Source organism: Haliotis asinina, chromosome 10 (genome assembly GCF_037392515.1).
Source record: "Haliotis asinina isolate JCU_RB_2024 chromosome 10, JCU_Hal_asi_v2, whole genome shotgun sequence".
NCBI classification, from domain to species: Eukaryota; Metazoa; Mollusca; class Gastropoda; order Lepetellida; family Haliotidae; genus Haliotis; species Haliotis asinina.
This window is the reverse complement of record NC_090289.1, coordinates 21614454-21641568: the sequence shown is the minus strand read 5'-3', so window position 1 is coordinate 21641568 and position 27115 is coordinate 21614454. Positions and strand designations below refer to the sequence as shown.

The window sequence follows — 27115 nt, the reverse complement described above, 5'->3', positions numbered from 1 at the left end:
TGAAATGAACTTGTGAGAGGTGTGCTGTCACTTAGCATTGTAGTGGGCTCTGCTGTCAGCGGTTGCACATGTGTCTGAAAATGGACAGTACATTTAACACGTATGATGTTATGGCAGGCACACGTGATAAAAATGGGGTATTTTGCTGATCACTTAGTTTAACTTACGACCAGAATCTGTAAAATATACACTCTCAGACTTCAGGTGATGTACATAGCAAGATATATATCATTCTTTGAATCGGCGTTGAAATTAACGGGAATAGGCTAGTCTGCGGCTTACATTAGTCCAGACTAAGAAGCAGCAACACACAAGTGCATGGACATCGCTGTACATGCCATAATGACGGAGGCATAAAGCCCGATTTCACCTCACCACAAAAGGTATATGCATTTATCATTAAGCCATATGTCTAGTCATGGATCATGTGGATGGCAATTGCATGGGTCTCAGAGTACAGAGGTTGGTGGTGAGACTCTCAACTGCATTTTGCCAAACATGCTAAAATATAGTGCTTCTTGTTACTCTGCATGGTAGTTGGCCTTGAGGCAACTGGTCTGGAATCGATTAAGTGGGGTGTCAATGTTAGGTGGAAATTGCCAAGGCCTTACGAATGATCGCTTTTGAAACATCACTGATTGCACAACTAAATCTGATTGTAACCAATCATGAATCCTGAACACTCGCACCATGAATTGGTCATAGTAGAACAGAGGTTTTCCAATATTGACATCAAGTGGTCAAGATGTTAAAACTGTAACCTATTAGAGCTACCATGGTTGTCTGTTCTTGTCATTTATGTGCTCAGTTTTTTGGTACTCTTCTTATCACTGCATATGAAAGACTTTTGGTTAGTCATAAACGAAATACCAAGCGCTTAAAAGTTGCTAAAAAGCCGTCTGCTTCTCTCTTGCTCGCAAACGAAACCGCAGACAGGTTACGCAACTATGTCGCCAGAGCCCTACTTTGACGTCATAGAAGGAACAGTTTCCAGTTAAATGTATAGAAAATGTGTAGGAAGCTTGTCATTTTGCTGATTTCTCGACGTCACCAAAGACATGCCAAATTGTTGTGTTGCCGTCAATTGTTCTTTGGGGTCGGGTGATGGTGTCACTATACACAGATTTCCACCAGACTCCGTAGTTTGTGCATAAATTGGTTGTTAGTGTGTGAGAAGTGAGCTTTGTGGAAGCCTGTGGTGTATACTAAATCGGATGGTTCGCCCCCTACCACGCTTCCAGGATAGAAAATGGAGTTTAAGTTTCATCGAGTTTATGAAATTAAGACTGCTTACTACACATTGCTGACGAAAAGGATTTTGCATGGACATAACGCTTTCATCCTCGGAAACAAGGTTGTGGTCGAAGTGACAATATTATCGTAAGTAATCTTATATTGACCGATTCCAAGACTGAAATTGTTATGTTATAAGCAGTGTCATGTAAAATCCTAATGTCCATCAATAAAATACATATTTTACTACCAGTAGAAAGTTATTTTGATTTTGTAAGTCGGTGAAAACAAACTTAAATAGCATTCATCCTCAGTTAGGGCACTGCCATTTTTGAAAATCCAGAAGTCACGGGCTAAAGCCTGTTAGAATTATTGAGATTATGATTTGTTCTCATCAAGTTAGAAAATCAAAACTACTTTTTACTGGTAGTTAAATATGCATTTGAATCATGGCCAAAAGGCTTTGCATGACACAACTTTTAACATAAGGACTTCTTCCAAGGAAGCAAGGTGGGGGTTGAAGTTATATTTATATTGCAAGCAATGTTATATTGACCTCCACCTCACTCCAAGAGTGAAATTGTTATGTTATAAGCAATGTCAGGCAAAATCCTATTGTCCATCAATAAAATACATATTTTACTACCAGTAGAAAGTAATTGTCCTTTTGTAAGTCGGTGAAAACAAACTTAAATAGCATTCATCCCAACACGGGGCGCCGCCATTTTTGAAAATCGTGAAGTCAAATCCATTTGAAACAATGAGATTATGTATGGTTTGTTCTCATCACGTTAGAAAATTAAAACAACATAAATATGTATTTGAATCATTACCAAAAGGAGTTTGCATGACACAACCTGTAACATAACCTAAGCGAGGTCGGGGTCGAAGTGAAAATACTGCGCGATAAATTTCTTCACTTGCTAAATTTACTTGGTTTGTAACGTTCACTCACCAGTGTGTAGACACTTGTCAATATACGTCTTTATACTGGGTCTCATAATCCTAATTACTTTATAATAATATTTGTATGCATTTTGAAACTTAATAAAAAGAAGCGATCTGCCAATGTATAACAGAAATGTAATATGTAGACATTTCATAGTTTTCCTATATGAATCATAATTCACAAGCACACCCTAGTGTATGTCGTCTGCATCATTACACTTAACAACGAAAACAATGATTCTGCTGAAAGCTACGACATCTTATTAAAAACATAAATGCAAATATTAAAATTAAAGTTATATGAGCAGTGTCAGGCTATTACCTTGTTCGAGGAATGTATCCATCAATATCCACAAAAACAAGCGATATAAAATTCATCTGCAGATTTCCCAAGTGATGTGTCTTTTAACAGTCTAATATATGAGAACGTGATGTATCGTTTCAAGTTTTTCACATTGCTGTATAGTTTCAGTGATTACCCAAGATAGCACACCTGGCAACTAATTGCGTAATGTGCGTCATTCTTTTTAAAGAGTTATTTAGTTAGCCAATAATGAGCAATCTATGTATTGGCAGTTAATCCTTTGAAAGAAGGGTGTTGTTTTACATAGACACAGACACGATAGAGTGTATTCAGTATAGATGTATATATAGTAAATGTACATACATAAACATTACCTTTTGACAAATCCTCCATTTAAATCCCCATAAAACTAATTAATCAGTGTGCTATCGGTTAATCCTTTGATCGATCCAGACAAAAGAAATGCCAAATGGGGGCCTTTGTCGGGTAATCTAAGTGGCGTTACCACTAATTATACCTGTTATAAATTCGTTAACTGAGCATCAAGTGAATGATAACAAATAGCGTATATGTTTATACCACCTAACACGGATTACAACCTAGCGACACCAAGTGATTTTGACAGAATCGTCTATGAAAACAAGGGTTGTAACTCGAAAACTAGGCAAAGCAGGAGACAAAACTAAATGATAGTAGATTGTGAGAACATATAGCTTTCATTTTTCTCAACAGCTTTCGCGATTTCAGGTTTGAACAAACCTGTAAACGAAATAGTTTAACCCCTTAAATGTAGATGAATACTGCACAGACCCTCATTTCTATACAGACTATTCCGTCACAGAGACGCGTCTCTCTGATTGGTTGAAATTTCGTTTGCGGTTGAGAATTGTACACGGTTGACAAAAAGGTCGATTTAAGGTAATTAAAGATCGAAATGAGCAGTTTTAATGACGGGGTTTCATTTATGATGATGTCAGCAAGTGATTTTGCATTTGTACCCTATTAGAGTATGTGTGACCTTTAAAGTTTTGGTTAAAATTATAAAGAATGGAATCACACCGCTATCCTCACTAGTGTTATTTATTGCTAAAAACTTGGTGAAATGGTGAACATTCATGGGTTTCAGATGTCTGTTACTTACTTTTCACTACTGTTTGTCAGTACTTTCACATAAAGAGTCCATGATATATATCCCCATGTCTGGCATGATTTTCTTTGTACTTTCTTTGAATCATTATCACAGCCTAAGCTATACATTGTAGGGCCTACCTTTACACTACAGCACCACAAACTTTAGAGACATGCCCTATAATGCCGGCATAGCAACAAGGATGACAAGCTCAGCGAGTGCGTATAAGCTCTGCACACTGATGTTTCATCTCTATCTGCCATGTCATTACAGAAACCCAACAATGTTGCGAGTTTCTAGTAGTAGTTCACTAACGCATGCGCAATTTTGCGCAAGCACCAGGTCTAAATATTTTTTCTTTTTTTTGACTAGTATGCTCATATTTCTTCGCATTAAGAGGTGCTGAGGTGTTATATTTTGTGTATTTATATATTTTGTATTTTTATCCCCTCGGCATGTGATGCGGGGATAGATAGTCGACGCCTCGTCTGTGTGTGTGTTCGTCCGTAATCATTTCGTTTCTGGAGCATAACTCAACAAACGTTAAATATTTTTAGACTAAAATTGATAGATACAGTAATCTGAACGTATGGTTGTGCCTTTTGCTATTTACAGATTTTTGGCATTTTTATTTTTTTTTGTTTTTCCATGGAACGTTTTGGTCTTAGCAGAGACCATATAATAGAGGGACGGCCCTCAAGCCAATGCGCGAAACCATCCGCGCTACGGCTTGTACTGCGCAGCCTATCCGGAAGCTTCGAGGAACGTGTGTTCACCTCAGTCATAGATTTTGCGTATTTTCATAACAAAGGTAAGATTTAGTTTTTCTCATTTATTCTCATGTGCATACATATATTTGTAAGAGTGCATCTGAGGTTTTTAGTGGTGCTAAAGCGTATACATGTCTTTGTATTTGATGAATGCTGTCATGTGTGATCGTTGGTCTGTGAGGACAATGGCGGCGGTGCAAAATCGGCGAAAGTCCCGATTTTGATTTTCAAGAACAGCTTCATATTTTCAATACCAATCCTTAGTTACCGGGGTGTAATAAAAGCAGATTAGTTAAGTTTGGTTTAGTGGTGTTTATAAATCTGTGGAGGACGTGTAATTCCTTATTTTGACTCCTGCAATACGACGAAATGTGAATGTTTTCTGAAATATTTACTCCACAACACTTGATTTCCGCACGCTTTCACAATAACAGCTTACTACTAGCATTTTTAAAATAAGTATGTGAACATTTATGGCGAATTCCTCTTTTGCTTGGTACTAAATTTATATGGCTATGATCGGTAGTTTATTTTTTATGTACTGCACATTTCAGATACCATGTAGCAGACGACACAACATTAATTTTGTTTGTTAATATGACCCGAATATATGTTTAATCCATGCTTCAAAAGTCTCATGCACTTATGGGTTGTAAATAATTGTACATATTTCCATTTTTGTTCATTGTGATGATTATGCTTGTAGCAAATATCCTTATTTTTCATGAAATAATACATTTTTCTGTTTTGATCTTTTTTCTTCTTAATGAAGTTTAATTATGATTTAAAGTACCTTATTCAACTTTATACTTATATCATTACACCAATCATAGCATAAACTTATTATTTTGTCTTGTAGATGCCCAGGAAAAAGAAAGTTCAATGAACAGTTCTTGATTGCAGGTAAGTAATAATGGACGTAATATTCAAAATGGTGTCTCTGTTAACTAAGGGTGCACACCAAAGAAATCATTTCATTGGATGAAAAATTGTTGATAAAAAGTTGATAATTTGTAATTATTGGTATTTATTTATTCTATAGGTGTATATCTGCAGAAAAAAAGTTTGAAATATCAAAACGTTTGCATAGTCAAGAATTAATTTTGCTTCTTTTCTTATGTAAGGAAAGATACAGTGTTAATTAAGTGCAATATTCCCATCTTGAGAGTAAGTAAACAGATTTTGTTTGAAAGAGCATTGACAACCAGCTATCATATAATTTCAACAAGTATTTAGAGCACTGAATTCATGTTATTATTTCTTTAATATCAAAATTGTTCCTCTCCTTTTTTCAGTTCAATAGATGTACCGTGTGACAAACAGTGGAAGTCATTCTTCATTGACCTCACTGATGAACGCACAGACACCCCATGCCAGCAGGAACAGACAGATTATGATGGCTGTTCTGCCATTAATTCTGCGGTTTAGCAAAAACTGGGTGAAGATGTGAATAAGTCTGTGATGGCTGCTGACTTTTTCTATACAGGTGTGCATACTCTAAATAAAATCTTCCTGTATGCACATCTGATCATATATGATCCAAAGTACCTCTCGAGAGCTTGATAATGAGCTTCAATGGCAAAACCATACAGTGTAACTGTATTGTCACAATAACTATGAAATAAAGAAATTGACTGTCCAGATAACTTGGTTTTGTCTTCAACTATAAAATTGTTTGTGACATGGGAATCTCTACTAAGGGCTTTTACAGTTTGAATCAGATCATGACCAAGTATTGAACCTGGCTGTGATGCATCCATCATAGGGTTGCAAATACACGATCTTTCAGGCATCCATCATTTGAACATCACTTGCAAGACGCAAGACCTTTGAACTGTTTTTCATCAGGTTTGAAACTGTGGTTTGATTGTTATTCTCTTAAAGATATCCGTGGACGAAGTTGTGTACAGATTTGATATTTTTCATTTACAATATCATGTTTTAATATTTTAAAAAATTAGTGTATTCTTTAGTGTTAGTCTCAATTTCAAACTGTTGACATTCATATTTGTTTTTAATGAAAGCTTGAAAGAATATTATCTAAATAGTTGTATTTAGCAATACATATACATTTATTGTTCTTTTATAAAACATATAACATAACATCACAATCACACCTGCACAGTCCCAGTCAGTTGCAATTCCGGTATTTTCGGAAAGGTATGTGACAAAGTTTTCATGGTAAGTGTCATGATAAAATTAAAGTTATGAACCCTATGAAAATAATTAATTTCATTGGGTGGTGTGTTTGGGGGGATGCCTCACGATCTTTATATCATGACAAGTTCAAGTTCTCAAGTCATTGCTTCATTCCCTCTCAATCTACCGTGAAAGAAACGGTCAAATGGTCACATAATCAACTATACGCGGTTACTGTATGTAATGTTGTACATTGACGTTTGTGAAAATGGTCCTCGTGGCTTTAGTAGTTCCGAGTAGCTTTCCTTTGCAAAAAAAACATATTATAATGTGCGTATGTCTCCGTACGGCTCTGAAAGCATTATCACTGTCAGCCCCAAACTGGCATTCAAACAAACATTACTATAACGTTAGTGGATAACGTGTAATCGTGTTTTGTTTCGACTATCAGCTTCATAAAGTTACGCAAATTAATATGAAATCAAAATCAGAGACTAATAGCGTCATTTAGTGAACCACCAACCAGTGGCAACGGATACTTAAAACAAAATCTAGAGGTTATGTGATGAAGTTCAGTGAACATCGGGGATATTGACAACAGTACTGTTACGTGACTGGCCTAAAACGGCACGGATTTCGCGAACGATACACATTTTCAGCGATTTTGTCAGTTGACATGTGCGACAGTTGAAAAGTTGACATCTTCTGAGAGACAAGATAGAGATTACGACGCACACCGACCAGTACATCCACTACAACTCCTGCCACCACCCTCAGATCAAGCAAGCTATCATCGCCACCCTTACCAGACGTGCCAAAGCCCTCTGCCACCCCGATGCCCTAAACAATGAACTGGACCACCTCAGAAAGACATTCACCACACTCAACGGGTACCCTCCCCAGCTCGTCACAGCCACCATCAACAAGACCCTTAAGGACCGAGAACCCCGCCCCAAACCTTCTCCATCACCCATCAGAGTAACCATACCCTACTTTGGCCCCATCAGTCATCAAATATCACGCCTCATCAAGACCAAAGCCAGCATCGATGTCACCTTCTCCAGTGGCAAGACCATCAAGACCTACCTAAAAGCCAACGGTAAAGGACCCAGCTGTGAACACCCTAACCCGAGAGGATGCATCTACCAGATCCCTTGCAACTGTGGCGACCTATACATTGGAGAAACGCTGAGACCAATCAACACCAGAATGAAGGAACATCAGACCTCAGTCAGGAAACTCGACCAGAAATCGGCCATCTCTGAACATATTCTCAAGAACCCTGAACACTCAATTCGATGGGAGGACACTAGGATACTATCTACCAACAACAACAACTGGCGCCAAAGGAAACTGCAAGAGGCCATCGAGATCCGGAGACAGAAACCAGCCATCAACCGCGACCAAGGAGTGTACCTACCAAGTGCCTGGGACTTATTGATAAATTAATCTCATCTACCTGTGTACATTCTATCTATGTAATTCATGTATAGCCTATCTACCCGAGTACATACTTGTGTTTGTACATCACCAACCCTCATGTAAACATGCTCACCCCCTATCGTGTGTTATGTACATCATCTTATCATGCGTAATGTATCACCATTGGCTTCCATCCTTATCCCCAATCATGTTATGTAAACATATCCAATCAACTGTAATGCATTACCGTTGGCTTCCATCATTGTTATCTTAACTATCGGCTTCCTATCAGTGCTTGTTTATACTGGCTTTCGTTAACTCATTCCACTTGTTACTTTGTTATTGTTTTACCTGTACATATAAATACACCTCTGTATCCCTTTCTCAATCACCTGATGAAGGAGTAAGCATTAACTCCGAAACGTTGTGTTCTCTCATAAAGAAGTTGATATCCATAAAATCTTCATTCTTACGATTATTGTAATCAGTTTATTGGAGCTGTTCATGTAATCTTTGACTGTCAGTCGCAGTCGGTGAAATCCAGCTATGGAATTAACTCTCGTTCCGGATATTACGCAATATTGTTTACGTGGTTACCAGAGTGTTCATTTGCGAATGTCTGCGCATCTGCTGCGCATGTGTTCCGGTAACCGGAAGTTAGCAGCAGGGTGTCGATGTGTATCAGTTACATGCGAGACCGTAGCGCTGATGTTTAATGATGAACTGTTGGAGAGGGCCGTCCCTCTATTATATGGTCTCTGGTCTTAGTCAAATGGTGGATTGTTTCCGGACCATAACTTGGTAGATATATCAGTCAGAACTTAAAGTGGTGCCTTTTGCTATTTGCAGGTTTTTGTGATTTATTACTTTGTTGGTTCCATAGAAACATTTCAGACTTAGTCTCAAAAATGGAGGGATAGGCTTCATTTCCGGAGCACAACTCGAAAACTATTTAATATCTTTCAGTAAAACGTAGCAGATATTTGAGCTAGACCACAAAGTGTTGCCTTTTGCTATTTACAAAGTTTTGGCATTTTTATTTTTTCCGGTTCCAAGGAAACAATTTGGACTTATTCTCAGAATGGAGGGATGGGCTTCATTTCCGGAACACAACTCAAAAACCATTTGTTATCTATCAACAGTTCTTGGCAGATATGTGAGACAGATCTTGAAATGGTGCCTTTGATTGTTCACAGATATATGACATTTATGGTTTCATGAATTCCATGGAAACAATCACAATTTAGCCTAAAAAACATTAAGTAACTGTCAGATGATTTGTCCTTTCTAATATGTTGGGACTGGGGGGAAATATCATCTTCCCATGACTCTTGTTAAAATTTAGCAAAAATGCCTTACAGTGGTCACATCAGTCATTTTTGTGCCGGTTCGGTCAACATATTCTTTTTATTAGAACTATTTCAAGGGTTTTGGGTCAGGTTTCATGGGGTTTAGGGTTCTGGTAAGGGACCTAATCCAATATAGTAGGTAGAAACATAAGTTCCAATTGTTTTCCTTTTCCATTTTTAACACTTTTTTCACAGAGAAAAAACAGAGACCTAAAATGTCAAAGGTTAAATAAATGAAATGTTTTAGTGTAGAAATTTTGGGCTTATGGAAATCGGCCTCGAACTTGCACCCCAGCTACTTTTACCCCTAGATCTACATATTTTCAGCATTGATTCGAAGTGTAACTCACCCTTGTGCTGTCACTAGACATGCCCATGTCTCGCACATTCCTTAGCACAATCCATATTATCCTTACTGTGTTGACTATAACATTTTTCTGTCAAGAAAACACAATGAGTTTCATGCAAGCACATCATTTATGCATGCACTATGAAAGTGACGCCTGATGTCAACACCTGTTTTCAGTTCGAACCATATTGACTCATTCCACACAACATGGTATCTTGCAGATTACGGAATAGGATGATTGTGCCAAATCATGTCGGGGCCATTCAGCAACCGCCAGTAGATTGAAAACACGAGACATCAAGTCTGCCCATAACCTTTGTAATTGTCTGCAACCAATTAAACTCTTTCTGTTCCTTTCCGTGATGTCACAGGAATGACTAGCTAAATTTGCACATTGTGCAACAATGTGGACGTAGCTCAGTCGGTTAGCTATCGGGCTAGCAATCCAAAGGTCAGGAGTTCGCGTTCGACAGGGTCTCACAAGCTGATTACCTGTCTCATTGACATGTGAGCTAGCTCTGAGAACGTCGTCACGAGAAAGTGTGGTGCTGAATTCTGAAGGTGCTCCCTTTCACTAAGTGATATAAGTTCTTATTTCATGCATTCTGCAAATTACATGTTGAATGCATGTAATCTACAATCTCGAATATGAGTACCACATATTACTTGTATGCGAAATGTATCCAGATCTCTGGACAAAATATTTACATAGTATCAAGTACAAAAACCTATCTGTTCTCAAACAATAAATGTCCAAACCATAATTTCTGTCACAATTTTCATGAAACATGCTTTTTTATCACATACTAGTATGCTCTTCCGGTCATGTGTTAAGGTATATTGCCGCAATCAATTGTTCATTGGGCAACATGGCCAAAATACCAAATAAACGACTTGAAATTAATCAAGTGCTGCCTCCGCTTCGATGTATTCTTCTTTTTCATCTTCACCAGAAATTTCTCTTTTTGGGGGGCATGATGTAAAATTGACTTCTATCAGTACGGTCTAACATCCAAGTAAAAGATGGCATCGGGAGCTTCTTTTATTGCTTCAAAATCCATGGTCTCAGTCAAGTTGTCAAATACACATGTATAGCTAACGAGGTCATCGGCAATAGGCACATTTGACGTCATGTCACGTGATACCAGCTGTTGCTCATTAACTGTCGGGTGTTTCTGTAATGGGCAGAAATTTGAGGGCATTTTTCACGTTTTTGTTGCAATTTTACAACTTATTGTGAAATGTTATTATTAGAAGGCAAATTGTAGGCTGCTTTGTTCCATATATATCCAAAATGATAAATAGTATTCTCCTTAAACATTGTTGCATTATTCATTACCAGGTTCAGGATTGTAAACATCTGGGACTTTGTATATGTTGGATCATGACTAAGTCATGAAGTAATGTTTTGGGACTAAATTGTATTTTGGAAGAAAAGATGCTTTCAGATTCTAGGCATAATTGTCTGTTTTAGCAAGTTTAAACTCATATTTGTTATAGGATTCTTAAAATAATTCTGTGTTCATTTGCATAATCCTAAGTTTGGCTCATGGTTCCCAGTTGATGACAACTGACTGTTTTCTGCAGCAACCACAGCTACCGGACAACAGGTTCCTTTCCAGCAGGATCCAAATGATCCAACAAAGTGGCAAGTTGTAGCCACTTCACCAGGAACACCTATCAGCGCTCTCAGTCCTACACAAGTGACATCACAACCAGTGCCATCGGACACACCCACTCCAGGTCGCAGACTGCGTCGTGTTGCATGCACATGTCCAAATTGTCAGTCGGATGGAAGGTTGGTTGTTTTTATGTGTGTCTTGACCTTTTCCAACGTTGCATGGAAACAGATCAAAGTCATCACTGCATTTGCATCCATTTGACCTGTCACTGCTTGATTTTACAAAAAAAGACACATATCTTTTGTTGAATAACGGTGATCCTTTGTAACTTTCATTATGAAGATATGATTGATGTATTTGTGTTTCCAATGTAATGCATCATTGATTGGTATTGATCAACCTGCAAAATGGGTAACATGTGGGTGTGACAAGTTATTTATCCAAATGTGTCTCTTTTTACCAGATGTTTGCCGCAGAATGGTGCATGTGTGAATAGAATGCTCACTAAATATTTTCATAGAGAGTTTTTGTTCTCCCATCACATTGGCATTTTAGAACAAAATTTCTTTTCTTTTTTATCCTTTCAATATATGAGGGTACCTCCTTGGTTGTGTGTTGATGATAGTTTTGGTCATTCTTAATTATTGGCAGCTGTTTACAGATATTACATTTTTATCCCACCCGGCATGTATTGTGGGTGGAGACATAGTAAACACCTTGTCTGTCTGTCTGTAATCATTTTGTTTCTGGAGCACAACTCAAAAACGTTCAGTATTTTCCAACATAAATTGGTAGATGTAACAAACTGAACCTAAGGTGGTGCCTTTTCTGTTTTGCAGATGCTTTTCATTTATATTTTTCTTGGTTTATATGGAAACACTCTGGGCTTTGTCATAAGAGAAGGGGTGGGTTCTTTTCCTGAGAATAACTTGAAAACCTTTCAGTATATTTCAACAGAACTTGGGAGATACATGGGACAGATCTTGAAGTGGTGCATTTTGCTATTTACAGATTTTTGTCATGGGCTGGGCTTTGTTTCCAGAGCATAACTAATAAAACATGAAATATTTATATGCAAAACTTTGTAGATATATCAAACATAAGCAAAAGTGGTTCCTTTCGCAAATTACTGATTTTTGTCATTTTTATTATCCCACTGGCATGTAATGTGGGGGATATAGTCGACGCCCCGTCCGTCTGTCTGTCCGTCCATAATCATTTTGTCTCCGGAGCATAACTCAGAAACCGTTCAATATTTTTAGACCAAACTTGATAGATATAATAATCTGAACCTATAGTTGTGCCTTTTGCTATTTACAGATTGTTGGCATTTATATTTATTTATTTTTCTTCCATGGAACATTTTGGTGTTAGTCTAATGGTGGGATGGGCTTCGTTTCCGGAGCAGAGCTGACAAACCGTTAAATATTTTTCTGCAAAACTTGGTACATGTATCAATCTGAGCCTATAGTGGTGCCTTTTGGTATTTACAGGTTTTTGTGTTTTCTTATTTTCTTGATTTCCATGGAAACGTTTCGGACATTGTCTCAAAATGGAGGGATGGGCTTGGTTTCTGGAGCAGAACTCAAAAACCATTCGCTATTTTTCTGCAGTACTTGGTAGATATATGGGTCTGAACATATAGTGGTGACTTTTGGTATTTACAGATTTTTGTGTGATTTATTATTTTCTCGGTTTCCATAGAAACATTTTTTACTTACTCTCAAAAGTGAGAGGTGTGTTTTGTTTCCGGAGCAGAACTCAAAAACCGTTTAATATTTTTGTGCAAAACTTGGAAGATATGTCAGTCAGAACCTGAAGTGGTGCCTTTTTGCTATGTACAGGATCTTGTGATTTATTATTTTCTCGGTTTCCGTGGAAATGTTTTGGACCTAGTCTGAAAAGTGAGAGGTGTGTTTCGTTTCCAGAGCAGAACTCAAAAACTTCATAATATCTGTCCGTAAAACTTGGCAGATATGTGTTGCAGACCCCAAAGTGGTGCCTTTTGCTCTCTACAGGTTTTTGTGATTTCTTATTTTCTCAGTTTCCATGGAAACGTTTCAGACTTAGTCTCAAAATGGAGGGGTGGGCTTTGTTTCCGGAGCAGAACTCAAAAACCATTCAATGTTTTTCTGCAAAACTTGGTAGATATATCAATCAGAAGTTATAGTGGTGCCTTTTGCTATGCACAGGATCTTGTGATTTATTATTTTCTCGGGTTCCATGGAAACATTTTGGACCTAGTCTGAAAAGTGAGAGGTGTGTTTCATTTCCAGAGCAAAACTCAAAAACTTAATATCTGTTAGTAAAACTTTCTAGATATGTGTAGCAGACCCCAAAGTGGTGCCTTTTGGTTTTTAAAGGTTTTTGTGATTTCTGATTTTCTTGGTTTCCATGGAAACGTTTCGGATTTAGTCTCAAAATGGAGGGGTGGGCTTCGTTCCTAGAGCACAACTCAAAAACCATTTCATATCTTTCAACAGAGACAATATATATGTGAGATAAATTGTGACTTTGCTGGTTACAGATATATGGTGTTTATAATCAATAAATTCCATGGAAACAATTCAAACTTAGTCTAAAAATACAATGAGTAACTCTCAGATTATTTGTCCTTTCAAACATTTGGGGGCCGGGGGATATGTCATCTTCTGATGACTCTTGTTATGTTTAGAAATACTGGAGAAAACAAGAAGAAGCAGCATATATGTCACATGCCTGGATGTGGAAAAGTATATGGGAAGACTTCACATCTACGAGCCCACTTAAGGTAATCTTTTGACAGTCTACATCCATTTGGAAAAAACGTCAACAAGGAGTATGTATGCTCAAAAATGAGCATCACTGGTTTATTGAGCACTGCTGTAATTGCGCTTCTTGGAGACTTCGGTCTCAACGATGGCAGTCATTACAAGTAGAAGACGTAACGTGGACGCGAGACGGTCTCCCATTACGCGTACAAGTGATTACCTGAGATTGGGTCACTCATACGCGTGACTGCCTGATCACAGAGAGAAATTCTGCATGTCACACAAAAACATGTCTAAAATTCTTTTTAATGAAAGGCATTTTCCAGCTGTAGAAACACTTAGCTCTTGCTGCCAGCCACTGATTACCTACCTTCTCATTGAGGGCAGAAAACTTGCAGCTACTGCTTTTAGAGGATATTTAACATTTCAGTCAATTTTCTCAGTTATGAGTAGAGCAGATCAGAAGTTAACTGCTAGAATCATGATATAAGAGTCAGGAATCTAGTCTGTCTCTCACTCCCTGAACCACATTATTTTCCCTATTGTGCAGTACTAAATGAAGCAAGTCTAGATTTCTGCCCAACTTTCAAGGGATCCTTTGCAATTTAAATGGGTTTATGTGTTGCTATAAAAATTATTTATATAAAAGCATTAGTCTATCAGGAATCATTTCAGGGCCAGGAGGAGGGACATCACTGTCATACAGAAGATAATCTGAAATATCCTGTTGATCAGTGGAAGTTCATCTCTTATTTGCTTATGTCCCTGACATGTTTGTGATAATAGTACTTTCAATTCACAATGTCTTGGTAATTTTAGCCCATTGCCAGTTTGAATGACTTTGTATTTATAAGGTATGCAGGAACAACCATGAACTGTCCAGGGGTTAACTAGATGTCAGAACCTGCCAGTCAAAGAGGTATTTCCTGCAATGAAGACTTTGTAATCATAGATTATAAGTAGATGGAATTATTTTGTCTACAGGTGGCACACAGGAGAACGACCATTTGTATGTAACTGGTTGTTTTGTGGCAAGAGATTCACACGTTCCGATGAATTGCAGAGGCATAAACGAACACATACAGGTCAGTGATAATCTAGCAACTAGAAAATATTTCCCCAAGTATTAGTTTATCTTTTGGAATTGCCTGTATTCTGTTCATTATCTTTCACATTTTTGTTCCCCTGGCATGTAATGCGGAGGGAGATAGTTGTCACCTTGTCTGTCTGTCCGTTTGTCTGTCTGTCCGTCCATCCAGCCATCCATCCGCAATCATTTTGTTTCAGAAGCATTACTTAAAAACTGTTCAATATTTTTAGACTGAGATTGGTAGATATGACAAACTGAACCTAAGGTTGTGCCTCTTGCTGTTTACTGATTTTTTGGCATTTTTTTGTCTTGGTTTTCATGGAAACGTTTTGGATTTAGTCGAATGGGAGGGGTGGGCTTCATTTCCGGAGCTTAACTCAAAAACCATTCAATACTTTACTGCAAAACTTGGTAGATGTATCAGTCAGGACCTAAAGTGGTGCCCTTTGCTGTTTACAGGTTTTTGTGATTTAATATTTTCTCAGTTTCCATGGAAATGTTTTGGACTTAGTCTCAAAAGGGAGGGATGGGCTTTGTTTTCGGAGCACAACTCAAAAACTTCTTGTATCTTTTGGCAAAACATGGCGGATATATAAGCCAGACTCCAAAGTGGTGTCTTTTGCTATTTTCAGATTTTTGTCATTTTTGTTTTTCATGGATTCCATGGAAATGATTTGGACTTGGTCTCAGAAGGTAGAGATGTGCTTGTTTCAGGAGCACAACTCGAAAACCATATGATATCTTCCAACAGAACTTGGCAGACATGTGAACTAGACCCCATAGTGGTGCCATTTGCTATTTACAGATTTTTGTTATTTCCGTTTTTCCCAATTTCCATTGAAATGATTCGGACATAGTCTCAAAAGGGAGGGATGGGCTCTGTAACCTAAGCATAACTCAAAGACCATTTGATATCTTTCAACAGATCTTGGCAGATATATGAGACAGGTCTAGGAGTGGTGCCTTTTGCTGTTTACAGATATTTTGCATTTATATTTACCATGACTTCCATAAAAACTATTCAAACTAGGTCTTAATGAACGTCAAGGAAGTGTCAGATTAGTCCTTTCAAATATGAGATGGCCGGCGATGATGTGTCATCTTCTGATAACTCTTGTTTCAACTGTGGAAATAAACTGATAATCTGGCAGATCAAATCACCAATTCCAACATGAATGCTTCAGATATACAGTTTGTCACATACTCACTATTGTCTGGTCCAGACTATTTACTGACAGATTGTTGCCTTATAGCTGTATATTGCTGAAGGCAGTGTTAAACAACAAACAAACCCCTTCTTCACTGGTCATGAGGGGGCATGGATTAATGTACCGTTGATTTTTGGTTATGTTCTCTGAGCCTGGAGGGTGAGGGGAATGTAAACAGACATTGAGGGTCTATCAACCCATAGGCCCCAAGGGATCAGTGAACACCGTATTTATCTTTCCGAACACTTGAGTCTTAAATTTTAATTGTTTGAAGCATGTGTATCAGATCGTACACTTCATCCAATCTGTGTGAATCAAACTATTAGAATTTTGTATTTTGCTGATATTGTCTCAGTAAAATCTCTGCGTTGTAATAACCCTTGTTAGTATTCACAGGGACTACATTTGAACTTTTAGTCAAAGTTAATTTTTTGGAATAGGATGCAAATCTTTTCATTGCCATCGCTAGATCTAGTAAGTGGGGTACATAAAAATAATAAAAGTGTGCTGAGCCAATCAGAAAACGACATTAATGTGTGAGGTAAGATAACAATGAACATGTTATATAATGCTCTTTCCTTTTCTGAGTTTTAGGTGAGAAAAAATTCCAGTGTTCAGAGTGCAACAAACGCTTTATGAGGAGTGATCATTTGTCAAAACACATAAAGACACACAACAATCGCCGCAGTGGACAGCAAAATGCAGTGTCTAGTACTCAAGGTAAATGTTTCTTACTTTCAAGTTCACTTGTTATGGTACTGGTTACACACTCATGCCATCATAGTGCCTTGCATAGTTCCATGTATTCCACATCACAGTGTCTTTTTGTGTTTAAGGTAAAGTAGGATGTAATGTTACCTCAGTATGATCTGGTTCATCACAACCGGTAGAATGTTTTCCATCTTAGCTTTCAAGCATGTAAGTAGGCGTAATGGAGATAACCTTATGCCATGTTTGATTTGGAATGAGTCAGTGATTGTATCATACCAGTGACATGATAATGGAAATAATCTTGGGCACCAAGCCCAGTCTCTGTGCTAGGATTAACAGAATGATGACAAAATCTGTATCTTCTACCATCTTTATCTCTGGAGGTAATTTGTAAGCAAATAGACCCTTCCACTTCAATACCAGAGCATCAGCATGTCAAGCATTTGAAAAAAAACACAAAATATTTAAATTAATGCTATATCAAAATAACAATATTTACCCAAAACATCAAAATCCCATGGTCCATGTGGTATCAATACTATCATTTCAAGCCATATGAAACAAACACGTTTTTCTGTCTTCAAATATTCGCAGTTAAAAAAGTCTTGAATAGTTATGTTTGTAAAGAAAAGATGCACAATGCTGATAGAATACCAGTTATGGTTTGTTAACCCTTCACTGATTGGCTCGTTTGTAAATAGCAACCAGTCAAAATGCTGTTTGCTTTCTATGTGTCCTGTAAACAAATTGACTATGGCGAGCAGGAGTGGTCAAAAGCTTCCTCATGATCAAAACAAAATATCTATATATTTTTATGCTACAAACAGAAAACAGTTTCATTAGAGGACTGCTGGATGACTTAATAGGCAAGTATTGTGTTTCACAATCAGAATCAGTTGCAGGTGAAATCTTAAATGAACTTGTTACATTAGCTATCCTTGTGTGGAAGTAAAACAGAACAAGATTTTGAAAAAAGCAAAACAGTTCCTACATCGAAAAGCAATGTCCATGGTTAATTTTAAATAAAAAATGACAGTCTTATGAGGTTATATTGTAGTGTGTGTCAGGCAGAAAGGACAATTCTAAGCTTGTGGGCAGAAAAAGATTTGAAAAAAAGATTTCAGGTATTGCTCGTCACAATGAAAGTGTCGACCATAAACATTGTGTTAACAAGAGTGATAAAAATTTGGCATTTCAGCTTTTGAAAAATGCTGACATTGATATGAAGGTCCATCCAAGTGATGGTATATTATTAGTTACATAGTGTATTATAGCCAAGAGTTTTTTATGGATGACAACATTTATTGTGAAGAGTCTCGACATTTGAAGTATATTCTCACTTCTTCATCAGGTGAATGAAACAGTGGAGTACAACAAACTATTTATGTATTTGTAGAAACAACAACAGTGTGACAAAGAAAGCCAGTAGTTACTGGTAAACACATATAAGATGATCCACGACCTGACAAATGACCCCAATTTGCATACTTGGGAATGCCCCACAGAACGATCCACTTGAAACAAGAGGGAGACAGGTTGTCTGATAAATATCGAGAAGTTCATTTTCCCGTGTGTTTTGCGCATGAATTGTTATAGCACACTCGATTTGGGAACAGGTACAATCCCAATGAATTGAATCAACACAATATACTGAGCAAATATGTTTAGGACCACTGATCCATTTAACAAAGCAAATGATATTTTCCTGGGTTTTTTTTAACAAAATTGTTGAATATCTAAAATGCTTGTCAGTGCCCCAATCATCCATTTGTCTTCGTTTTGACTAAAGGTTAGCGTGGAATATCAGTATCTTATGCCTGAAATTGCAGTCTTATCATTCGAAGGAATATGCGGTGTTGTTTTAATGGGCAAAAGTTGACTTTTCGTCTGCTAAATATTAAATAGATAATAACTACACATAGTTAATTTAACTTTTTCATTTAACTTTTTAATATGTTAAAAGTTATCTGTTACTGAATGGTGGTGGCTAAATCAGAGTAGCAAGGGGGAAATATTTTTATACCATAATTTTGTTCCTATTTCTCTGTACGAGCTGATTTTCGTCCATAATTCCGCTGGCGATCGACCGGGAATACATGTCTTGGAAATTTATATAACCGGCTCCAGAGAAATGGTTAGCATTCAAACAATATTCCCAAATTTCTGTCATATTTTTATTATGGTCACCAAACTTGTGTACAGAAAACTGAAATTACCTTTTGACATTGATAAGTCAGTGAGAAATATCTTTGTACACAAATTTTTCGGTTTGGGGATTACTCAGTACCAGACTCAGTAGATTTATCAGTGACTAAAAAAATATAAAATACAGACAACTCACCAAAGATTACTCTTTTTTTATGACAAAGTATGGGAACAGTAAAAACCTGATATACTGTGAGTCAATTATTATACAAGACGCAACAATGCTGGAAAATTTATGCTTTAATTATCACTCTCTGAATCAGTCTTGGTGTCTGAATCACTTGCAAGTCCTAAGTCAATCACTAGTCTGTCAATTTCCCTTTCTACTGCGATTTCGCGTTGCCAGTAACCATCTTCAATTGTTTCAACATGTTTACAACATTCCGACCATCGTTTTGCACCGATTGCAGACATCCTTTCATTTATGGCAACTCTTAAGGAACTTTTTGTGAACTGCAAATTTTGTGAAGCGACATAATTTTTCACATTTGCCCAAATTAACTCAATCAGGTTTAGTTCTGCGTGGCATGGAGGGAGACGTAGTACATCATGACCATGTTGCTTCAACATCGTGTCTACTCTGGAGACAGGGCCCGATTTGTTGGATTTTGCAAGAAACAATAGTTCGGCTTTAAGCATTTTCTCATTAAATGAGATATTGTGCCTTTGTAGCCACGCTTTTATGTCATCTTTTTCTGTTGGCGGTTGTTGGACATTTTTCCACTTGCTTGCTATGATATGGTGCATTATCCATAACGATGACAGAGTGCAGTGGAAGGTTTGGGATCAACTTTTCCTGGAGCCATTTGGAAAAATTATCAAAGTTCATCTCGTTATGATAGTCTGCTGATTTGAGTTTGGAATCAAAAACAAGCAAAGCATTTGGAACAAAAACCCCTGCATGAACCACAATAAGCCAAGGTCGGGTGCCAGGTGGAGGTTGAACCCCATTTATTACGACTTCACCCTCAAGTTGCCAACACTTTTGGACAATGTGGTGTACATGCAACCATGTTTCATCGATAAAGATGAGTGTTCGATTTTCTTCTCTGTATTTCTTTATTGCACGCAAGTATTGCAAATGCTTGGAAACAATGTCTTTACGTTCCATTAACTCATTAAGCCCGAGAGCCACTTCACTGCTCAACACCTGGAACCCCGTGCTGATTGCCTGGCCGGCTGTGGCGAGATTAATTAGGGCTAATCACGCCTGATATCCCTGGCTGGTTTCGTAGATTACAGGAAACTGTCTCGTCATACGAGCAAGTCCTGATTGTTTAATTGTTTAATTGCGTTGTAAAGGTATATGTTGAAAGAAAGCAGGAGTGAATACATGTCATATATGTAACGTTTTACGTAATTTTATTACACTTTCTCTTGTAGACTTTTGGTGGCGTGTGTATTTTCTTAACACGTTTGTAGTCTTTGTATCTAAGACACACTTAAACAAATAGTTACTCTCATATCATTGTGTGAGGTTAAATTGTTGAAACATCTATGTCAATGACAGTAAAGAAAAATTTACGCTCGTGCATAATAATCTTGGTGCATGTGTATTTTCTGAACACATGTTTGTATTCTTTGTATGTAAGACACATTTAAACAAATTGTCCCTCTCATATCATTGTGTGAGGTTAAATTGTTCAAAACATCTATGTCAATGGCAGTAAAGAATAATTTACGCACATGCCTAATAATCTTCTATGACACAAGCATTTTCCCTGATGCGTTGCTAGTATATACTGAACATTTTAAGGTAAGTACTTATAAGTTAATGTGTGACTTACATGGAACAGATTCACAGTTTGTTACTTTGGTTCATCTAGATTTAACGAAGAAAATATACGTTATCATACGAACATACATGTATGCATATTGTATAATGCTATTCCTTGCACATACATAAGACAAAGGGTCACGGGATGGGCGTCATCAAAGTTCCCGAATAGTACGTTTTGTATCTCAACTGTTCAATATAGTGGCTGATTTCTTTTCTATGACCAATCGTATCATGAGATACCTGTCACAGAGGAAATGACAGATGATGGGGCGTGGGCTAAATTTCTGAAGAGCACGTTCGGTCACTAGACAGCTTGGATACAGATTGACTATTGGTTTGATCGTTGACCAATCGATATGCTGGATTTCGGTTTTATCAACTCTAGCTATCATGAAAAAGTTTGTGTGTATCGTGAACATACATAATCATAAGGATGCCTGAAATGTACACGTAGGACTAAGAAGCACTTTGACTAGTTTATTTTTCTTTAAAGCGCTCAAATCGCTACAATCCAATTGTTTTTACCCCGGATAACCCAATCCAACCATTGAGTAGAGATAGTATTTATTTGGATATGCATTTTGCGCACACTACTTTTACATCAAACATAATGGCTTGCTGAACGTTTCAATATAATCTGCACATTGTTACGAATACATATCACAATTCAAGTACATGTATTATAGAATTAAAATAAGTTACTCGATACTGATTTATTGTGATGTATACACTTACAGTTGAATCTCCCCAAATATTTATGAAGATGGGCATACTTATATTTGCTTTGAAAGCAAACGAATTTCAGAAGATTGACAATGGACTCCTCAAAATGAATGAATGAATGATTTAATTTAGAAGGTTTTGTAACCTTGTCACCGTTAATTCAATGTGCAGAGTATCTTAGTATTCACTCGAGTGACGAGTAACAAACACTTACCTCCTGTAACAACATCTCATAATCCCCTTTTTTGCAGACGTGTTCATTTGCCAGTATAAGCCCCCGACATTGCAAGCAATTGTTATCAAAACACATTAATAGCTCTTCTGATTAACACCGTAAGTAACCTCCTCTCTCGTAAGAAAAGCTAATCTTTGATCATTACTGCTAAATTGAATGAAATAATAGGTACAATACGAATTTAAAATTTAGAACCCCCAATATGCGGCTCTCGCTGAATGAGGGTTGCTTTTTATCACCCCCAATATGCGGCTCTCGCTGAATAAGAGGTGCTTTTTGTAACCCCCAATAAGCGTCTCTCGCTGTTCGAAGCTAATTAATTTGCCCCACATATGCGTCTCTCGGCCTTAATGAGTTAAAAGTTTACGGTTTGACTGCGTTTTTCGCCTCCTAAACCTCATGTCTTTGAGATATTTTCGAAAACTTTCCTTAGAACCCTTGTAGTTCAACTGGCACTTTGCCATATCATACATCGTATCCAGAGTAGGTAGTTGTTTTTTTACACCATATAAACTTGGTACAAATTGACGGAACGCACACCGGTCGAAATCATCAAGTTTGTAACTGCTAGTTTTGGGTTTGCGCAACTTGGTAGGACTGATAAATGTAGGTCCACTCGCACTCCTACCACCTTCTGCCTTAATGCGCTTTAAAGTTTCCGTTGGGAGTCCAGTAGCAAGACTACTTTGTAAAAGAGAATCTGCTTTGGTTGCACAATTTTTGTCCAAATACATGATAACATTGTATGCTATCTCCCTTGCCTGAGAATGAACTATTTGCCCATGTTTTCCTAACTGCGACATTTTTTACTACAACTGAAATCTGTTTAACAGTATTGAGACGGGTGTAAAACAGTTGCGAGACTGGTGTTACAAAGTAGCGACACAGGTGTTACACAGTAGCGGTGTTGATTTCATGTCACGGTTAGCATGTATTGCATGTGCATAATGGTCAAGCTACCTGTAGCAGCCAAGTGTACTTGCCCAATTCGTTGTACAGCCTCTATTGTCACGAATGCGTTTAGTGCGCAGGATCATCTAATATGTGTCTAGCAGTAATTGTTGGATGGACAGGAGTGGAAGCTTTCAGCTTTACAGAATAGATAACTTGTCAAGTATAAGAATCTCAGTTGGGCCATAGTGACAGAAACACAAAAGTGTATTTCTCATGAGCTGACTGTTTCAGTTGTTGACATCAAGTCGTCTCAGATATGCTAGATGAAAGTTCTGATGTCACAGTGGAAAAGCATGTGTCTGTGTGTGTTTGGTATATCCGTTCAGGTGAACAACTACAAGTTTCAAGGCAAACTAACCAATTGATAAATATGGTTGTTCACACACTATTGTCAAAAGAGATTCGCAAAGCTTAGAATTGACTAATACAATCATGTCTCACTTGTGACAGGCTTGGAGCAGCAATGATGGGCAGCCTCACTGGTGTTGGTAAACAAATGCAGAAAAAATACTCGCCCTTCTGCATACAGGTTTAGAGATAATGATCGGCAAATCTTTGAAGACATGAGCCAAGCCTTAGTTTTGGTACCCTAGAAATCAAAGGAATATATGTCACTGTTGTCAGTATTTCTACAGTGTGTATTTACTTGAAACCCTTTCATTTCCTTAACAAATTGAGTAATTTCTTTTACTGAGTATTTTGTGAATACAGTGACAAACATAGGTATCAAAGTATGATATTGGTTTATATTTTGTTTTCTGATGCAGAGTACTTCTAGGTTTTAATGTTTAAAGACAGTGTGTCTAAAGTTATAATATACTCATAGATTTTGAAATAGAAGATTTTATTTAGAAGGTAAAACTTCCCTGTCTTCAATTTTGCAATCCTTTGTCGTTGATTTAAGACCACTAAATTTAATTTAAAACCCGAATGTGTTCTCGTGAGGTTTTTAAATTGAACATTTAGCAGCCTTATATCAACAATGTAGTACTACAATAGTGAAAACACAGTAGCTTTATCTTCATTCTAGCACGACAGATAAACATTCTCAAACGGCACTCTTTGGAGAGCAAGAACACAAGGTGTGAAGTTGCCCTCTTCCTGGAAACTGTTTGGAATCATCCACTTAGGGGACAGGTTGTTTAATGAAAAAATACAACATTTTCAATAACACAGTTTGATTTTTTCTCAGGAACCAGTATGGTTCTAGTATGTAACAAGTATGTAACCAGTATGTAACAAGTAACATAAAATGTTTATACAGTGAGCAACTAAAGATATGTGATGTTCTCAAGTGAATTTTTCACCTCCTCTTCTGTACCACAATCGACTGCCCCGCTAACATTATTCAATCATGGAAGTAATTGTTAATAACGACACTGCTATTCCCAATCTGGATAGGACCAGACATTCCAGCTTTTATTTTGGAAACCTGGACAGTAAAAGTGGAAGTTGAATGACTTGGCATTACAGTGGGGATGGAAGCAGGCAGGTTAGGACGTGAGTTGTTGATGTCATATCCTCTGGACCCAGTTTGAAGTATTGCGGAATACTGTCACTTTTGCGCTGCTGATGAATCAGTGTTTTATGAGCACAGACATAACTATTTGCCTTGCTTCCATCCTAGCATGTGAAAGCAGTGTAACAGTGGTGGATCTAACAATGATTTGTGTAGACCTGACTCGATTCGCAAGTGGCCAAGATCCATTTCATCATCGTTTTCAGTGTGTTTTGACCAAGGGGCTTACTTTTGTACCAAACTTCATCATTCTTACATTCTTACGAGGCTTCAAACCACACTTTGTTTTGAAGATAGAGGGTAATTTTAGCTAAATCACCATCTGAAATGGCATTGTGATTTGCTGGATTATCAAGACCTAACTGGTTTATTTTTTTTGTAACATTGCTAAAAAAAATGTGTACTTCAGTGTTTTAATATCATTTTGCTAAAAGGTAAGTAATAGAGGATGCTGAATGACCTTCCGTGTAATACTGTTTTTATTAAACGATTTAAGATTTACTAAATCTTTAATGAGTTTAATAAAAATGGTATTTCACGGATGTGAGTTTGGTATTCTGTTTATTACTCACCGAAATAAAGTGACAGAAACTGAGGCGAAATTACCTACAGTGTGAGGACTCCCAGCTTTCAAGTCAAGCAAGGTCTAGTAAAATTGCGACAGCGACATTAGCATTGTGACATCCCAACTCTGAAACATTTTGACGTCAAACGTCAAGCAGTATTACACTAGTGTAATATTTCCATAAACATATTACACTGTAGTGCCCTCAATGGGTGAGTAATAAACAATGTTCAAAATGATTTACATCTCCCTCGTTTATCATAGGATGTGTTATGCCAAATTATGATAATTTTGTTCATTTAAAATGATTGTCTTTGCTCTTATGTTTCAAGAGTTTTACTCCCGACAGCTGTTGAAGGGTGGTTTTGCTCTTCGAATCCGAAACAATATGTTCATGATCATTGTTGGTCACTGATATGAAACGCTTGGTAGTGGGTTTATTTTTGACATCTAAAAAAGTAAAATGTGAAATTTGAGTGAAATATTTTCTAATGAATAAATTAAACTGCCAGTAACTTTCATAATAAATTTATATGCAAGGAAACATTTTGTACAATACAGATCATTTTTTTTATCCCTTGCCGCCTGTTTGCACGGGGGTATGGTGTAAGGCTCTGTACGTATGTAAGTACAAAATGGAATATCTTGAGAACTGTGGACTAGATTATTTTCATATTTGGTATCTAGGTTTATCACTCTGAAAGAAAGGTCTCAGTCAGGTTTGATATCAAGAGAGTTTGAGAGAAATGGTTTTGTTGACATTTTACTTCATTTTAAACTGTGACCTTCACTTTCATTTCTTTTTAAGTTTGATTGTAAACCAAAAGTCACTGTGTTCTGTAATCTGATTGGTTGAAAAACATGATCAAATGGTATTAGATTCCCGGAAACTGCAAGACTATTTACTGCGTACTGACACGTAGAAACCTCGCATACAATTGTTTTGTTGCGTCATCAACAGTGGTGACGTCATTCAATCATATTGTGATGTAGAGTTAGAATGACGTCACAAGTGAGCAACTCCAGATGCTACCATGGGAACCAGCTGAAACGGCCAGCTGATGACACTTCACTGCTGTACTTGTTCTCGATGTAAACGACTGCAGACAGTAAAACCCTTTGGTTTACTTTTGTTTTTACAATGTCAATAAACATCATGTGTTGGCCAATTTACGGATGTTATTGAGTATTTGAAGCACGGGAATATTTCATTTGAAACCTCCGGCTGAAGCCGTCGGTTCCAAATGCATTCCCGTGCTTCAAATACTCAATAACACCTGGAAATTGGCCAACACATGATGTTTATCTCCTAATTTGATAATATGCAGCAGGAGATTATGTCTCCTTAGTGACAATGCTTGTTGAATAATAAAATTGTCACACCTCTTAAACATGTTATTTGAAAGAAACACCTGTATTTTAAAAATATGGTTGGTATCAAAAAGTATGGAATGGAAATATGACCATGCTTTTAATTTGTCTGAAAATGCATATCTTGTCACAGAATCTCTGCGACTGTTACACAAAGGAAGCTGAAAAATCAGGTTATTGATCCCAACAATGATTGCTAGAATTTGATTTTCAATATGGCTGCAACTATGACCTTATATTCTCTCAAAATGCATATTTATTCTAATCTGGTGTATGTTTCTAATTATGTTTATCATGACATAATGTGTTCAGTGCTGGTGCTGTTTCGTTGTTTTATTTTTGTAGCATTACAATGAATGTGGAACTATCAAAATTTATCATATTTGACAACAAATGCTGTAAATATTCATATTTAATCTGCTCCCGTAAATCCTTACTGATGAATTCAAAATAGGACCTTACTTACTTACATTAGCTTTCTTTGGTTAATGATGCTTCATCATAGAGTTGTGTCCTTCATGTTTCATTTGGATTGTACATATTGAGCAACTATTGTCTTTTGATTTAGTTGATTCTAGATTATATTTCTGTGACACTTACTGGATTCCTTTTGTACACAGTAGCAGTGACAAATAATGAAAGGTTGTATGCCTCTTGGCATGAGCTAATAGCATTGTTTTGTGTTTGTCTGGTTTGAAGAAGTTGGTTATAAAGTTGACCATTAGCTTTCCTATGCTGC

General features: G+C 37.2%; 1 protein-coding gene across 1 annotated transcript in view; it reads left to right on the top strand.

The window, feature by feature from the left end:
- Positions 1-27115, top strand: part of LOC137298859 (transcription factor Sp4-like) — a 32616-nt gene that overhangs the window by 2490 nt on the left and 3011 nt on the right. The window contains exons 3-6 of the mRNA XM_067831191.1: positions 11231-11441; positions 13940-14035; positions 15000-15100; positions 16908-17033. Coding sequence (XP_067687292.1) covers positions 11231-11441; positions 13940-14035; positions 15000-15100; positions 16908-17033 — 534 coding nt within the window. The remainder of the gene's footprint in view (positions 1-11230; positions 11442-13939; positions 14036-14999; positions 15101-16907; positions 17034-27115) is intronic.